The sequence below is a fragment of the Camelina sativa genome, chromosome 12 (genome assembly GCF_030686135.1).
Source record: "Camelina sativa cultivar CO46 ecotype springtype chromosome 12, ASM3068613v1".
Classification (NCBI taxonomy): Eukaryota; Viridiplantae; Streptophyta; class Magnoliopsida; order Brassicales; family Brassicaceae; genus Camelina; species Camelina sativa.
This window is the reverse complement of record NC_141891.1, coordinates 13143634-13158403: the sequence shown is the minus strand read 5'-3', so window position 1 is coordinate 13158403 and position 14770 is coordinate 13143634. Positions and strand designations below refer to the sequence as shown.

The 14770-nt window shown below is 36.1% G+C and overlaps 2 protein-coding genes and 1 non-coding gene across 3 annotated transcripts; all 3 read left to right on the top strand.

Annotated features, from left to right (window-relative positions):
* The first annotated feature begins 2639 nt into the window (after positions 1–2639).
* On the top strand, positions 2640–2746 carry LOC147930476 (small nucleolar RNA R71). The gene has a single exon (XR_015576914.1). It is a non-coding gene; the product is annotated as a small nucleolar RNA R71 (small nucleolar RNA).
* Positions 2747–4771: 2025 nt separating this feature from the next.
* LOC104733484 (uncharacterized) lies at positions 4772–6832 on the top strand. The gene is made up of 2 exons (XM_087476885.1): positions 4772–5396; positions 5637–6832. Exons 1-2 carry the CDS (start codon positions 4772–4774, stop codon positions 6830–6832), a joined length of 1821 nt encoding a protein of 606 aa, XP_087333011.1.
* Positions 6833–8467: 1635 nt separating this feature from the next.
* LOC104731610 (uncharacterized) lies at positions 8468–11561 on the top strand. The gene is made up of 4 exons (XM_010451033.3): positions 8468–8608; positions 8767–10320; positions 10537–10671; positions 11024–11561. The coding sequence occupies exon 2, from the start codon at positions 8792–8794 to the stop codon at positions 10205–10207; it is 1416 nt and encodes a 471-aa protein (XP_010449335.1). The 5' UTR covers positions 8468–8608; positions 8767–8791; the 3' UTR covers positions 10208–10320; positions 10537–10671; positions 11024–11561.
* Positions 11562–14770: the final 3209 nt, after the last annotated feature.

The window sequence follows — 14770 nt, the reverse complement described above, 5'->3', positions numbered from 1 at the left end:
CCAAAGAAGAAGTCTAGTCCACTAATTTTCAACCCCAAAGTAAGAGATTAAGTCCGGTTAAAATCCTGATAAAGGTTGAGACAACGTTAGATCAATCAGATATCCATTGAATAAGGGCTTTCAGGATTGTTGATAAGGCTCATAGTCTTTCTAAGCTTCAGTTCTGAGATCAAGTATAAACAAATAATCATTAGAGTGTTAGCCAAATAAGAGAAATCATTAATCAAGATCATAATTCCCAAAGACAAAAAGAAAAAATTTGAAAAATTTGACTCAAACTTTATGGTTTTGACTGACACAACTGAAACTCAAAAACAGAAAACATAGTTAGTAGACAACCTCCCCCAGACTTAAACAACACTGTCCCCAGTGTTATCAAGCAAGAGGAAAGCAAAAATAAAATAAAATAAATAAAAATCAAAAGCAAAAGAAAAAGAAAAACCTACCAGTGGGGTACCTCCCACTAAGCGCTTGTTTTCAGTCATTAGCTTGACTGTGTTGGAGCTCAGGCATCCGGAGGAGCAGAACATGGCATTGAAGTCCTCTTCATCCAAGGTGGTGTATAAGCTTTAGGTGCATGAGGCTTGCCAAGGATGTGAGGAATAGGATCAGTGTGGGATTTAGGGATGGGATTGCTTCTCTTATGCCCTGCAAAATCATCAACAGAAGAAACAAGCGCTCTACGATAATCTCGTGGCTTGGTTAACTGTAAAACAGTTTTTGTAGCTTTGAAGGTCTTATTGATGATAGGAGGAAGTTTAGGAGAAGGAGATGCATACCTTGGCCTTACCTGAGGGCTCTGGAGTGTGGAGTGGGAGACTTTCTGTTTGGGAACAGGTTTCTGACTTGAAACATCAGTCTTAGAGCTGTTCTGTCTCGGTCGTGGAGGGGTGTCGATCGATACCCTCTTGGTGGCATCGATCGACACTGAGCCTGATGCTCGTGTTGCAGAAACTTTTTCAACAGAAAAAGTCTGTCCATCAATAGTAGGAGCCCTCCTCAGTTTATCCATCTCAAAATTCAAACTCAAACCATCCACATTCAGTACTATGTGTCCCTTCTTCACATCAATGATGGCACCAGCTGTAGCCAAGAAAGATCTTCCTAAGATGAGAGGATCTTTAGGCTCTTGATCATACTTCAGCACCACAAAGTCAGTGGAAATCATGAAGTTGCCAACCTTAACTGGAATATCCTCTAAAACACCTTCAGGAGTTCTTCGGGAGCGATCAGCCAAGATAAGAGAAATCTGAGTTGGCTTGAATTCTGTCATCCCAAGTCTCACAGCAACAGAATGTGGCATCAAGTTGATGCTAGAACCAAGGTCACAAAGAGAGTGAGAAAACCTTCCTGTGGAGATAGAGCAATCTAACACAAAACTTCCAGGATCTGGTAACTTTTCTGCAGTCCTACACTCAATTTTTGCACTCACTTTCTCAGAGACAACCACTTCCTGCTTTCTCTCCTTCTTCCTCTGAACAGGCTGGTTCAACAGAATTGCACTGACATCTTTTGTAAGAAGTGCTCCTTCTTCAGGGCTCAAACCATTGGATACCATTCTCTTAACATAGCGCTTGAGTGGTGGTGAAAGCTTTACTGCATCAATTAAAGGCATCTCAATCATCACCTTGTCCATCATTGCTTTGCATCTAGCTTCCTCCATCTCTTGCTTAGACTTTCTTGGCTTGGGAAAAGGAACCTTAGGCTTGTAGACCCTTTCAGCAGCTGGAACTTGAGATTTTGCAGTTTCTGGGTTCGTCTGAGAGGAGTGTCGATCGACACCCAGGTGGTGTCGATCAACACCATCATCTGAAATCGAGAATTTGTCCGATTGCTCTCCCAATTCTGCTGAAACAACTTCATCAATTTCTTCATCCCCCACTGATATGGCATTGCAAGCATGTTTTGGATTTGACTCAGTTCTTCCAGGGAGAAAACTCTCTTGTCGTTTAACAGACCCAACAGTCTGTGCAACTTGAATTTCCAGCTTCTTAACATGAACATTCAATGCATCAATCTTCCCATTCAGCTCAGTGTAGACATTGTCAATTTTTCCATTGAATGTCACTGTCAATTGCTCATGTCCCTGCAAAAGCTGCTCAAGCATGGCTTCCATTCTACTCTCTGAAGAATTCTTAGGAGGTGGAGGCTGATAAGATGAATTCCCATAGGTCCTTGTATAGCCATTGTTCTGTTGTTGCTGCTGATACTCAGGCTTGGAAGTGTAACCTGAAGAGTTCCCACTGTAAGACCTATTGCCTTGCTGATTTCCAAACCGCTGTCCCTGATTCCCATACACATAGTTCACATCCTCCTCTTGGTGTCCTTGATCAGGTTCTGGCTCATATGTCTCAACCTCAGCAGCAAAATGAACAGATTTCTTACCCATAAGGAGATTATGCACTGAATCCAGCTTAGCATTAACAGAAGCTAACTGGTTTGAATCAAATCCTCCATGCAATCTCTTCCTTTCAGCATCTGCTCCCTTAGTGCTATTGCTAGAAGCCAAATTCTCAATCAAAACTTCTGCATCTTCTGGAAATCTTGTCTTGAAGTTCCCATGACTTGCAGCATCTAAAGCTAACTGATACTTCCAGTCACACCCTCTAAAGAAGATACTCAACAGTTGTACCCTTGAAAAACCATGGTGTGGACAGTCCCTTTGATAAGCTTTGAATCTCATCCAAGCTGCCTTGAAAGCTTCATCATGTCCTTGCTTGAATGAAGAGATCTTGACTCTCAGCTCATCTGACATTGCATCATCATAGAAATGGTTGAGGAAAGCCACCTTGATATAATGCCAGTTTGTCAGAGATCCAGCTGGCAACTGCTTCAACCACTGAGATGCCTCTCCTGCAAGTGAGTATGGGAAGAGCTTGCAGAATATGAAATCCTCAGTCACTCCATTAGCCTTGATACTGGTCACAAGATCCTCAAAATGCTCAATATGGTCCAGAGGCTTCTCATGGGGCAGAGCAGAGAAAGGTCTCTGTCCAACCAGTTGAAAGTAAGCAGGCTTCAGCTCAAAGTCATTCCTCTGGAATGGTGGAGGAACAATTGCATACCGGTTCTCATACATAAGATCAGCCCGGTTGTAGTCAGCAATGGTCCTAATCAAGTCCCGGTTCTGCTCCTGTCGTCGAACTGGGTTCTATACGTGGTTGGCAGCTCCACGTCCGTCTGCAGGAAGGGGGTATCGATCGATACCCTCTTGTTGGTGTCGATCGACACCGTCGACACCATCAGTTGGTTCGTCGACAACAACAATTTCAGCAATCACATTGCCCTCAACATCAATCTTTTGGCCCTGCTCATTGCGCAAGTGGCCCTCTTGATCCCTCAAAGCACCATCCTCATCTCGCATCAGAATGATAGTATTAACCATCTTTAGAGATTTGGCTGCCTTTCTGTTCTCACGCTCAAGTTTTCCTAACTCTTGGTTTGACAAATTCACAGTAGGACCAGACTTGTTGCTCCTTGTGTGAGGTCTAGGAGGCATGCACCTGAAACACCAAAGAAAAGAAAAACAAAAACGTGTAAGTAGAAAATAAAAAGAAAAATTTAGACAAAATCTAAAACTCAAATCTAATGGTAGATCAAAAGAATCCCCGGCAACGGCGCCAAAATTTGATATGCTCAAATTTACCCTAGAGCTACTCTCTCAAATTAAGAGGTCAATGCAGTACTTAGGGGTCGAATTCCACAAGGATTCAAGACTACACAATAAATTATAGAGTTTTATAATTAAGCTAAACAGATTAAATTGAATTAAAAATAGCAATGCAAAATATTAAATAAAAGCTGTTGTAAATTCGGAAGATCAAAAAGCTAGGCCTAGGGAATTTCTCAGGAAATTATGAAATATTAAATCAATCAATAAATTAGGATTCAAACAATTAAAAACAGATCTAGAACTCTAAACACTTTTGTAAATTAAATCAGTTCTCACTGCAAATAATATCTAAATTTAAAACCAGAAAATCCAAATCTCTTTGTAAAATTCTAGATTAAAAATCAGCAGTAAAATCAGGTTTAGATTGTTCACAAAATTATTAAATCAAATCTCTTTGCAAGAAATAATTTTGCTCATCAAAAGGTTTTATCAGGAAAATCAATTATATTCTCATATCAATTTATTTTCCTAGGATATTAATTCTAGATGGCCAATCAAGGATTAAAATGAAGAACAACCTAAGATGAAGATCTAGATAGATAATGAATCCTAAATAATCAGATCTAATAATTCATAAAATCCCTGTGAAAAACCCTAAACCTAACAAACAAATTACTCAGACATAATTATTGAAGAACAAAACATCTTTCTGAATAATAAGCAATTGAGATTAAAAGAATAAAGGGAGTTCAAGAAATTCTTTTCTCAAAGCAAATCTCTCTCTCTCCAAAGCTCTCAAAAATCTCTCAGGGTTGCAGAAAAAATAAAACTTTATAGAATAAAAACTTAAGGGTTTGGAAAACCTAAAAACTATATATATATGTCCTAAAACACGTCAGGGACTTATGTTGCAATTATGGAAAACTTTGGGGCAGATTTGTAAAACTTCCAAAACTTGGGTCTTGAGTCGGCAGAGAGAGGTGTCGATTGATGCCATATAGGTGTCGATCGATGCCCTTGTCTTGATCCGAGATTTATGCTCCAAAACGATCCAAATTGCTCCATTTTGCTCCTTTCATGCCAAAATCCTATAAAACCTGTAAAAACTCAAAAACAATCTAGAAACAAATGAAAAGACACTAAAAGACTCCTTATATCATGGTTAAAAACCATAAAAACCATGATATATCAGAATGTAACAAGGATGAAGCTAGAAGGGCAATGGATATCGCTGAGAAGAGAGTTTCAGAGAAAGATTACAATGGAGCCAAGAAATTTGTTAACAAAGCTCAGGTTTTGTATCCAAACATTGATGGTTTGCAACAAGTGTTGATGATGATCGATGTTTACATCTCTGCAACCAACAAGATCAACGGAGAAGCTGATTGGTACGGAGTTCTCGGTGTAGACCCTTTGGCTGATGATGAAGCGTTGAAGAGACAGTACAAGAAGTTGGCTCTTTTGCTTCATCCTGATAAAAACAAGTTTAAAGGCGCGGAAGGTGCGTTTAAACTGGTATCACAAGCTTGGTGTTTGTTATCTAATAAGGTCAAGAGAAGTGGTTATGATCAAAAGAGGAAGTCGAAAGATGCAAATCCCGGGATGCAGAAACCACCAAACCCAACACACAAGCCTGCGCCTCATAATGGGAATGAAAATGCTAGAGGAGGTGTGGATCCGAGTGCTAGGGCTACAAGTGATCATAAGCCTGCTAGTGGGATGCCAAAACAACCAAATCCACCCAAGCCAGCAGCATCTTCTAACGGGAATCAAAATGCTCGAGGCGGTGTGGATCCGAGCGCTGGGGCTACAAGCAATCATAAGCCTGCTAGTGGGATGCCAAAAGGCCCAAAACCACCAAATCCACACAAGCCTGCTTCTCATAGTGGGAATCAAAATGCTAGAGGTGGTGTGGATCCGAGTGATAAGGCTACAAGTGATCATAAGCCTACTAGTGGGATGGCAAAACCACCAAATTCACACAAGCCAGCAACATCTTCTGATGGTTATCAAAACGCTAGAGGTGGTGTGGATCCGAGTGCTAAGGCTACAAGTGATCATAAGCCTGCTAGTGGGATGCCAGAGCCACCAAATCCACACAAGCCTGCAGCATCTTCCAATGGGAATCAGAACGCTAGAGGTGGTCTGGATCCGAGTGCTGGGGCTACAAGTAATCATAAGCCTGCTTGTGGGATGCCAAATACACAGAAACCATCATCTTCTAGCGGGCATCAAAATGCTAGAGACCGTGTGGATCTGAGCCCTAAACCTAGCTGTTATAAGCCTGCCCCTGCCTCTGCCCCTGCTGATTCATCAAAACAGCATACAGATAGTATGTTGTTTTGGACAATGTGCAATAGATGCACGACACAATATCCATATCTGACGGGGTTTTGTCATATCCAGCCCGTACATTGTCGTAACTGTGGTCAGGTTATCATAGCAACTCAAGTTGTGAAGCCAGTCAACTGCTCATCATCTCCTCAACAACAACAGAACAGTGCCCAAAATAAAGCAACAAACAAAAGCATCAATGGAGCTTCTGCTTCTGTGAGAAATCCTTCTCCATCTGCAGCTCAGAAAACTCCACAAGGAAGTGCCAAAAGCCAAGCAACAAACCAAAACACAAATGGAACCTTTTTTTCAGGGAGAGTTTCTTCACCAAGGGAAAGTGTTGTAAGGCCAGTCAACCGCTCATCATTTCCTACAGAACAACAACATTGGAGTGTCCAAAATAAAGCAACAAACAAAAGCACCAACGAAGCTTCTTCATCGACTAGTGCAGCTCCAAAACCTCCACAAGCAAGTGCGAAAAGTCGAGCAGCAAACAAAAACACAAATGGAGCCTCTTCTTCACAGAGAGTTTCTTCACCGTCTGTTAGTGCAACCGTGAACATCCCACAGGTACGTGTTTTGAGGCCAGTCGTCAACCTCTCATCATCTCCTCAACTACAACAGCAACGACAATGGAGTGCCCAAAACACAAGTGGTGGTACCTATTCACAGAATTTTTCTTCATCATCGGTTAGTTATACCTATAATTTTCAGTGGAATTGTTCAGTGTCAGTAACGGCCAATTCTGGTAGCATAAAGGCCACAAATCAAGCACAAGAAATTTTGAAAAGAGTACATGGGGAGTCACATGCTACTGCAGGGAAGGTTCTTAAGAAGCCGAGGGTAGAGAAGGTGCTTAAAAAGCCGATGGCAGATGGGAGATAAGAAGTGAAAGACTTATCACAAACTTCTTGAAGTTGCTTAGTTCTGTTTTTTGCCTTTCAGGATGCTTTATGATATATGTTATGGATCCTTTTTTTTTTTTCTTTCTTTTTTTATCTCTAGACTCAACTAAAGTGGAACAAGAGAAAATTCTCCTTTCACCGTCAATGTGTGATGTCCTAACTTCTCTTAACCACTCTGGTGTAGTTTCAAGATTTGTGGTAGATCCTTTTGATTCAAGAAAATTGGGTTTCATGACTCTGAAGCTCTGTTTTAGCTCTGTTTTTACTTCAATAATAACTGATGGAATGAGATTGAAACTTAGACATAGACATATGTTATAGTAAATCTTCGACAACAAAATATAAGATAAGTCCCCTGCAAGATCACCATCAGAAAAAGATGCTCATTGCAGTATCCGATCCATACCACAAAGATACCAAATATGTTTAAAGAACCTAATCAGATCATTACAGGACAGCTTCTGCTAATTTTCTTCTCTAATCATAAGCCACACATATTCAAGAAAACAAACGTTTATTTTCCATCTACGGTTTATTTGTTTGTCCGTAATGAATCGTATGTAATTGTCGGATTTATAAATAATGATCCACAAAGAAACAGATTTATAAATGGATTAAGAAGTTTGAATCCACTATTCTGTCAAGTAAATCAAGATCAGAAAAAAAAAACCTCTAATGTAACAATCAGATCACAAAAGACCTTGTTGCTACGGACCTACGGTTTATTTATCCGAGGCCACATACTTGAGCATTATGATGAGAGAAAGTATATCTCTAATCCTAGATATCAAGAAAGCAGAGTTGAAAATAGTGGTGGTGTAGCCGTTGTGCAATCAACCCTACCTTGTCTCCAGAGATATGGCTTCCACAGATAAGTGTATAAGTTCTGATATCGAATGAGGCTCATCGAAAGTCAATCTAAGCCACTGTCTGCCAGAGCGATGATCATCACGATGGGTCTAGGCCTGAAGTAATTCGAGAGGAAAAAACTCAGAAAGTGAAGCTTGAGAGAACTAATTCTATGTTCGTATTCTAATTGTTGTGACAAGTAAAATAATTTGTTATTACTCACTAACAATGTTCGAAAAAGCGTTCTAGGCGTCCGCCTCCACTCCGTCTAGGCGCTAGGTGCTATAGCACCGCCTACACGACCGCTTTGACCGCCTAAAATTGTAGTATCATCATTTTAGTGTATTTTAAAAATTTTAATTGCACAAATTTAAAATATTTAAAGTTTACTTCTATAAACATAATTATAAATGTTTAATATGTTATTTAAAATGAATTAAAATAATGTTTTTATTTATTTTTCTGTTTTTGATTTAATATTTTTATTATTTTTATATATATTTTGTATATAATATCAGATATATAATAGTTTATAATGTAAACGCCTAAACCGCCTAAAACCGTTTAAATTCCGATTAGGCGTTCTAGGCGCTAGGCGTTGCATCACCGCCTAGTTAACGCCTAGCGCTTTCTTGAACACTGCTCACTAAGCTAATAAGTTTTCCTTTTTTCTTCTATCCATAAGTGTTACGTGTAATACACGCGTGACTCGCCCCCCCATGGTTTATTGGTTTATTAAATTGGAAATCAGATCTTCGTTTCGTATAAGCCCTATAAAATAAAATTACCTGATACGGAGTGATACCAAAACCATTATTTGACCTCTGTTAATATCTTCCTCTTCTCTGGCGGCGTTTCTAGGGTTCTTCTGATTAGCACGAGATTTCGCGACAAGTTTCTTTAATGGGTATTGTTATTTTCACCGAACTCTGTTTCTGATTTTGTGTGATAGATTCGTGTGGCTTCTTTTTGAAACCCTGTGATTTCCTGTTTTGGTTCTGTACGTACACAATCCTCTGAACTATTGTCTTTTTTTCTCTTTTGCATCTCAAATTGTTTCGGTAGAGGAAAAAACTCTCTCAAAGACGACATGGAGTCTAATAAGGAAGAAGCAAGAAGAGCATTGGATATTGCTGATAAGAAACTTTCAAAGAATGATTACGATGGAGCCAAAAAAATCGCTATGAAGGCTCAGGAGTTGTATCCAAGGGTCGACGGTTTGGAACAAGTTTTGAAGATGGTCGATGTTTATCTCTATGCATCAAACAAGATCAACGGATCAAGAGCAGAACCTGACTGGTATGGCGTACTAGGTTTGGATCCGTTAGCTGATGACGAAGCTGTCAAGAAACGTTACAAGAAGTTAGCTCTACTGCTTCATCCGGACAAGAACAAGTTTAATGGTGCTGAAGGCGCGTTTAAGTTGGTTTTAGAAGCTTGGTATCTATTATCTGATAAAGCTAAGAGAGCTTCTTATGATCGAAAGAGGAGGAGATCAAACCAAATTAATAATCATAAACCAGAAAAGCGACATAAGCCAAATTCTTCTTATTCGTACGAGTCTGAGTTTAAGGCTTATGGGGCTAAGCCTGAGCCTGAGCGTAAGAAGCCTGAACCTGAGCCTGAGCGTAAGAAGCCTGAGCCTAAACCTGATCCTAAACCTGATCCTAAACCTGAGCCTAAGACTGAGCCTAAGACTGAGCCTAAACCTGAGCCTAAGTCTGATTCTTCATTAGAAACAACGAATTATGGTAACTTTTGGACAGTGTGCAGAAACAACAGATGCAAGACATATTGGGAATTCAAGAGGGATTGTCTTAACAAGGCCTTAACTTGTCAAAACTGCAGTCAGTGGTTTGTTGCGACCGAAGTAATTCCAGTGGCACACAATGGGAGGCCAGTCATCATAATGAGTCCTTGTAATCAGCCAATGCGCAAAAGCACTTTCTCAACTTCAGCATCTAACAATTCAAATGGCGCCATAAGAATGAAAAGATGGTCTGATACTAACCCTAAGCTTGATTCTTCATCGAACAAGAAGGAAACCAGTATCTTTTGGACAGTGTGCAATAGATGTAAGACACTTTGTAAACTTTTGAGGTCTAATTCACCTAACAAGACTTTGGCTTGTCCATACTGCAGTGAGAATTTCCAAGCGACCGAGATAATTCCATACATAGTCAATGGAAGGCCAGTCATCACATCGAGTCTTCTTCCCTTTGGTAAGTCATCAAGCAGCAAAAACACAACTAGTGATGCTTCTTCTTCTACTAGCTCAGCATCATCATCTGCTAGCGCAAAGCCAAATACTGCATATTCAAGTGAAGACGCACTGAAAAGATTTTTTCCCGAGTCACGAGAAAAGATCGCTGCTGATTTTGCTTTTGCTGCTGCTGGAGGAAATGCAAACGTTGCAAAGAGTTTTTACAAGAAGATGACAACAGGAAATAAAAACTCTGCTTTTGAAACAGAGACCGATGACAACAGGAAGTGCCAAGTAGTCTAGCTTTGAAGCAGAGAGGATTTTCAGGAAACCGATGACAACATTGAATGCCAACTCTATACTTGCAGCAGCTAGAGAGACTTTTAAAGGAAAACATGACAGATGTGAAATAAGAAGTAAGACATTTGGATTTAGAAGTTAGTTTATATCTGTTTTTTTTTTGTTTCTTGGTATGCATCAGTAATAGTTTTTTTATTTAATCTTATGGAACTTGAATTTACAGTGCTGCGAGTTAACCTTTGATTCAAATCTGTTTCTCTTAATCTCTTTTTCGTTGAATTCATTCATCTCTATCTGCTGCTTACCACACACACTGCACTTTGTTTGTAAAGGTAAATACTTTCTCCACTTCTGCTCTTCCTTCTTATCTTCACTGAAGGAAGAAACAGGAAACAGAACCAATCCAAACAAGCAGACGTTAAGATGCATCAGCATTACTCTCCTTACAAATCTGATGACTGAATATGGTACGCCTTAAACTTTTTATGGAGTTCCAATTAGTGATAGACAGATAGGTATATTAGTTAATCACATGTACTTTTAAACATAAGTTTGATTGATTTCAGTAACATCTGATCTGGTTGAAATACATATAACTGAAAGTCTTTGAAAAAATATATAGTACAAGCATAATTTCTGTAAGTAACGTGTCTTTGCTCATATACATAGATCACTTTTTAATATAATCAAGTTAATATAATCAAGCTCGAACAAGAAGGAAACCAGTATCTTTTGGACAGTGTGCGATAGATGTATGACACTTTGTAAACTTTTGAGGGCTAATTCTCTTAACAAGACTTTGGCTTGTCCATACTGCAGTGAGGATTTCCATGCGACCGAGATAATTCCAGACATAGTCAATGGAAGGCCATTCTTCAACCAGAGTGTTCCCTCTGGTCAGTCAAGCAGCGAAAACACAAGTAGTGATGCTTCTTCTTCTTTCTTCTTCTACTAGCTCAGAATCTGCTAGCGCATATCAAAGTGAAGACACACCGGAAAGTTGGTTTACTGAGTCACGGGAAAAGATTATTGCTGCTGCTGGAGGAAATGCAAAGTTAACAAGATGCTTTACGAGAAGATGACATGAAAACAGGTAAGAAAATTTTGAAAACTCTCTTGAAGCAGAGAGACTTCTCAAGAAACCGATGACAACAGGATATGCCAACTCTACTCTTGCAGCAGAGAGACCTTCAAGGGATCACATGACAGATGTGAAATAAGAAGTAAGACATTTTGAATTTAGAAGTTAACTTTATATCTGTTTTTAATAGTTTTTAATTTGATCTGATGAAACTTGAATTTATTGTTCTGTGAGTGAACCTTTGATTCAAATCTATATATTTTTTCATTGGATTTATTCATCTCAAATTCTCAATCTGCTGCTAGCCACACACACTGCACTTTTGTAAAGGTAAATATGTGCTTCTCGCCCTTCCTTCTTTGTTCTTATATTCACTCTCATAATTCATACAATTAATGACCTAACGAACTACACAAAATAACTGATAATTTCCCTCAAAGACATCAATAAATTGATCAGTATGTGATATAAATTATATCTATAATACAGGAAACTGAACCAAACCAAAAATGCATCCGATGTTTGCTGCTGAAATTGCTGTTGAGTTCTCTTATGTTTACTCTCCTTACACGTCTGATTACTGATGCATGGTACATTTTAAACTTTACTAGAATCCGATCCGCGCGGGAGATTGTTTATTAGTATATATATGATATTAATAGATTGAAATATCCTATATTTTCATTTTTAGTTTTTTTACAGTCAATTACATTAAATCATATATTTGTGTAATGAGTTTGATAAAAGAATTATAGGGAAAAAAAAGAGAGTAAATGGTAATAAAATAAGTTTTGATAAAATAAATATTAAAAAGTTTAGAAAAGTACTAACAACACAAAAAATAGATAATTCAATTTGATCATTTTAGTAGTAGAAAATAGGAATCTACATAAAATATTATAAAATATGCCGCTTGTAAAAGTTACACTAATATATATAATGTGATGAACCATAAGAACAATTTATCATTTACCCAAAAATGTTAGTCTAATTTATAATTTACTCAAATTTAGCAAAACAATTTATCATTTACTCAAATTTATCTAATTTGAAATTTAGCAAAATATTAAAGCCAAAAATTTATCATTGACTCTTTTTAAAAATATCAAAATCATATTTCTTGAACTGAAAACAAATTAAATAAATAAAACCCTGAACTACTAATTAATCCCACTATTTACATTACATCATAATTATCGATTATTTTGTGTTTTTAGAATTTTCTAACTTTGGTTTTATTTTTTTATGTTAATGAATTTTGTTTAGGATAGATCTTTACAGGTTTCTTCTTTAGATTCTCTTGGAAACAGGTAAAAAATAAAAGTATTAATATAGTTCATATATTAAGTCAAATTATCTACAAAAATGTAAAATAGTTCATAGATTAAGTTAAATTATGTATATACCAGATTCACATAACAACAATATAGTAATTTGATAATTTTTGTAATGCTTCATATGTCCTGAATACAATTAAAAATATTATTCAAATTCATAATTGAATTTGATAGTCTCATCATAATTAGAAAAATATTAAATGAAATTTTGTACATACCCGTATCACATAAGAACATATGAGTTTGATGGATTCACATTGATTTTGATGTTCCAGTAAAATTAAAATTTAAAACATTAACATATATCATATTGGATAAAAATACATGAATAAAGTAAATAAAATCATAAATAAATAAAAACATCAGAAAAATTATTGTTCAAATTGATAGAGATATGTGAAAATCTTTGAAATCTAATCATATATGGTTGTTAAACTGTATTTATTGGTTGTTTCCAAATTGAACAATAATTTTGCATAAATTATGCTAATGTTACAAACATTTTCCGGTTTTTAGGCAACTCAAAATTGATAGAGATATGTGAAAATCTCATAACATCTTTCCATATCTTTTTTCAAATTATCATTAGTATTTTTATTATATATATTAAGAATGATAACAAAATTGATAGACAATATTTATGTAATTATAAACATCTCATTAATTCTCATTAGTATTTTCGTTTTTGTATAGTTATATAATTTAAAATTTATTTTCAGATTTTTATAATTATTTAATTATATTATCATTATTTATGAATTATATTAAATTGGAATCTAATTTCGGAAGTATATACTTATATATAATGAAAATTAATTTAGTTTACATATATAAGAGATTGAGATCTTACTGATAAATTTAAAATAAACATTAATTATGTATGTTTGTTAGTTTACTAAATTGTAGGAAAATATATATTCTTAACTATTATGGTTTATTTCTGGGAGAATTTATTGATGTTTACATTTATGATTTATTTTTTAGAATACCCGATAACCCATTTATAACACTGCGGATCTTTTTTACCCGAATCCGACTCCCTTAATTTCGGGTTATTTTTATGAAATTGACCCGATCCGAAAGCACTTTTGTACTTCTCTTTTACTTATATAGGGATATGGAGTTCCATTTAGTGATAGACTGATTGATATTAGTTATCTATATCATGGTACTATTAAACATGTGTTTGATTAATTTCAGTAACATCTGATCTAGTTGGGTACATATAATGGAATTCTTTGAAAAGTGGATAGTACGGGATTAAACTACGTCTCATATATAGATATTGAAGTTCATATAATAAAATGAACAAAACTATATAGAATTTAAGAACACACAAAGTTTTATTATATATTATTATGCTAATTTTTCTACCAATACATATATAGTATACAAGTAAGTAATCATCATTTGTGTAATAAGTATTATTGTATAGATTTAAAGAATATAATAATAAAAATAGAAAATATTTAATATCAATAACAATATTTGCTAGATTAATATCTATCATATATGAAATTTTTATAATCATTGTCTATCTAATGTTAAAATACCTAAAATATTTTAAAAGTGACATATTTAATGGCAAACAAATATTTATATCTATACTATTAATTGGGGAGTACAAAAAGAGAAACAAAAAAAACTTTGGCAAAAATGCCATATAATACCCCTACGCAAGAAAAAAACGAAGAAGAGAAAAAAAAATTTAAAGGCATCAAGGTAAATTATAAATGCAAACAGACGCGGATCCTAAGTCTTTGACATTATCTCATTTGGATCCTGTTTAAGGTACAAGTGTATCCAAACATATTCTTCCTCATATACCTGCGAGCAAATTTAGTAAACATGAGATAAAATATGCTAATTTATAACAAATAATTAGGAAACAACCATATCAACACTCTGACATTAAAACCCCAAAAAAATCTGATTACTCGAAAAATCCCGTTTATAGCAACTAACCAGTTTTAATTCTTAAATTAAAATCCCAAATCAAGAATAATAAAAACCTGAAACTTAAATATTTCCAAAACTAACATAATCAGACTATCATTTCCATAATCTCCGAATCATCATTCAAAATAGCATATTAAATAGCATATATCAATCATCACAACTAAAAACAGAAAAAGTTGGATCGTATTA

Bases quoted from the DNA above. Each gene is read 5' to 3' on its own strand.
- LOC104733484 (XM_087476885.1), top strand. From the start codon at position 4,772: ATGGTTAAAAACCATAAAAACCATGATATATCAGAATGTAACAAGGAT. The intron at 5,397-5,636 runs GCGGTGTGGATC...AAAACGCTAGAG, and splicing joins CGGGAATCAAAATGCTCGAG to GTGGTGTGGATCCGAGTGCT.
- LOC104731610 (XM_010451033.3), top strand. From the start codon at position 8,792: ATGGAGTCTAATAAGGAAGAAGCAAGAAGAGCATTGGATATTGCTGAT.